A 2,941-nucleotide genomic window follows, 5' to 3' on the forward strand; every position below is an offset into this window, starting at 1 on the left:
TTCCATTTTTTTGTTTATAAATCCGTAATATCCTGACGGGATGTTACATTTGGTATCAGAGCAATGGTTTTCAAAATGATTTTTGGGGTCTATGGGGAGTGAGCATACCGTGTTACGTTTACGTAACTAATTGTCTGTGTTATTAGTTTATTTCTGGATATGAAATCCTAATATGGGTTGTGTGTGTACAGCTATAATATGTGGCGCGCACTAGCTATGGCTAACAGGAGGAGGAGGAACACCGTTGGAGCTGATGACATAGCTCAGGCGATCCATCGTATGGTGGACGCGATGCAGCCCATAGCGGCGCCATCCAGAGCTGTAGTGGCACCTACCCAGCCAGTATCTATGGAGGATTTCATGAAACACCCGCCGACCAAGTTCTCGGGCAAGGCCACTCCTGATGAGGCAGATGCCTGGATGCGGGAATGTGAGAAGATCTGTAGAGTGTTGGGGTGCACGGATGAGCAGAGGCTGTTGTTTGTCACATTTCTCCTGGTGGCAGACGCAGAGTACCGGTGGCTGGGGATGCAGCAGTTGATGCAGACCCGTGAGGAGCAGGTGACATGGACTATCTTCATGACCAGGCTCCTGGAGAAGTACTTTCCCGACAGTGTGAGGCACGAGCGGGAGACAGAATTCCTTACTACCATGACTGTGGCGGCATACATTGAGAGGTTCGAATATCTGGCGCGTTTCTACACTCCAGTAGTCACTGAGGAGTGGAGGTGTAGGAAGTTCGAGGGCGGACTAAAACATGAGTTACGCCGTTTCATTGTGCCGCTTCGGATTAGAGAGTTTCCAATTTTGGTCGAGCAGGCTAAGACTGTGGAGCAGTTGGAGACTGGGTCGAGTAGGGGAGGGAAACAGCAGAGAACTACCCCAGATGTCAGATCACAGAAGAAACCTTATAGCAGACCACCGACTACCTGGGGGAGGCTACATTGTTATAACTGTGGCGGGGAGCACTTGAGGAGGGATTGTACAAGACCTGCCAGCACTACAGGTGGAGGCAGTGGCACTGGCAAGTGCTACGTATGTCAGCAGACAAGGTACTTTGCACGTCAGTGTCCTAACAAGAGACCAGCTGGTGGTGCGCCATCTAAGAGGCCAGTAAGAGATCGACCCAGAGCACCGGGGCGTGTGTTCGCCTTGACGACCACGGAGGCGAAACAGTCAGGTAACCTTTTACAGTTTCTGTGTCTGTTGTGTGACCACGAGGTGGTGGTGTTGTTCGACTCGGGAGCCACTCATTCGTTTGTGTCTAATGAATGTGTGAGGAGGCTCAGGCTCACGATGCGAGAGCTGGGGTGCGAGCTTTTAGTAGCGACGCCAACGTCTGGAGAGGTATCCACCACTTCTGTGTGTGTGGGGTGCCTTATGGAGGTGGCAGGCCGTAGGTTCATGCTGAATCTCATTTGTTTGCCGATGGAGGGTCTAGATGTGATTCTGGGCATGGACTGGTTGTCAAGTAACCATGTCGTCATTGATTGCGGGCAGCGCAAGTTAGTGTTTCCTGATACGGTGGGGTTAGAACTTATCTCGTCTAATCAGGCGATGAGGGAGATTGAGGTTGGAGCTACATGTTACATGATTGTGTCTCAGGCGGAGAAGATGAGCACGACCGAGAAGATCCGCAGGATTCCGGTAGTGGATGAATACGCAGACGTATTTCCGGATGAGATTCCAAAGCTACCGCCTAACAGGGATGTAGATTTCTCCATTAATCTCATCCCTGGCGTTGGGCTGGTGTCTATGGCACCGTACAGAATGGCGCCTGCTGAGTTAGCCGAGTTAAAGAAACAGATTGAGGATCTGCTTGAGAAGAAGTTCATCTGACCGAGTGCATCACCGTGGGGAGCACCGGTTCTGTTAGTGAAAAAGAAGGATGGTAGCTCTCGGTTGTGCGTTGATTACCGACAGCTGAATAAGCTAACGATAAAGAATATGTACCCGTTGCCGAGGATTGATGATTTGTTGGATCAGTTGAGGGGAGCTGCGGTGTTCTCAAAAATAGACGTGAGATCTGGATATCATCAGATCCTTGTCAGGATGGAGGATGTCCAGAAGACTGCTTTTCGATCACGGTATGGTCACTACGAGTATGTAGTGATGCCATTTGGGGTGACCAATGCGCCGGCTATATTCATGGATTACATGAATAGGATTTTCAGGCCATACCTAGATCAGTTTGTAGTAGTGTTTATCGATGACATTCTGATCTACTCTGAGAGCAGGGAAGAACACGCAGAGCATCTGAGAGTAGGGTTGGGGATTCTCAGAGAGCACCAATTGTATGGGAAATTGTCGAAATGTGAATTCTGGTTGGAAGAGGTACAATTCCTAGGCCATGTGATCTCAACCCAAGGAATAGCCGTTGATCCGGCAAAGATAGAGACGGTGGTGAAGTGGGAGAGGCCCCAAACAGTTTCAGAGGTGCGGAGTTTCCTGGGTTTGGCAGGGTATTATCGACGATTTGTGGAGGGTTTCTCCAAGATGGTGAGTCCTCTTACACAGCTTACGAGAAAGGACCAACCTTTCTCGTGGACAGATGGGTTAGGCTGTGTGCTGATGCAGGATAAATGGCTTGTAGCTTATGCATCGAGACAGTTGAAGGTGCATGAGAAGAATTACCCGACACACGACTTGAAGTTAGCGACAGTCGTGTTTGCTCTCAAGACATGGAGGCATTACCTGTATGGAGCGCAGTTCCAGGTCTTCAGCGATCATAAAAGTTTGAAATACTTGTTTGATCAGAAAGAGCTGAATATGAGACAGAGGCATTGGATAGAGTATTTAAAAGGACTACGACGTTAGCGGATGCCTTGAGTAGGAAGAGAATTCATGTATCAGCTATGATGATTAGAGAGTTGGAGCTGATAGAACAGTTAAGGGATATGAATCTGGGGTTGGATATGGGGCCTGGACAGATACGATGTAG

At 49.1% G+C, this 2,941-nt stretch overlaps 1 protein-coding gene across 1 annotated transcript; it reads left to right on the forward strand.

The window, feature by feature from the left end:
• Positions 1–216: 216 nt before the first annotated feature.
• LOC114173561 (uncharacterized) lies at positions 217–1,839 on the forward strand. The gene has a single exon (XM_028058042.2). It carries the CDS (start codon positions 217–219, stop codon positions 1,837–1,839), a length of 1,623 nt encoding a protein of 540 aa, XP_027913843.2.
• The last annotated feature ends 1,102 nt before the right edge of the window (positions 1,840–2,941 follow it).

Source organism: Vigna unguiculata, chromosome 2 (assembly GCF_037176805.1).
Source record: "Vigna unguiculata cultivar grain cowpea cultivar isolate G323 ecotype 2 chromosome 2, ASM3717680v1, whole genome shotgun sequence".
NCBI classification, from domain to species: Eukaryota; Viridiplantae; Streptophyta; class Magnoliopsida; order Fabales; family Fabaceae; genus Vigna; species Vigna unguiculata.

Coding starts and splice junctions, on each gene's coding strand:
- LOC114173561 (XM_028058042.2), top strand. CDS start 217: ATGGCTAACAGGAGGAGGAGGAACACCGTTGGAGCTGATGACATAGCT.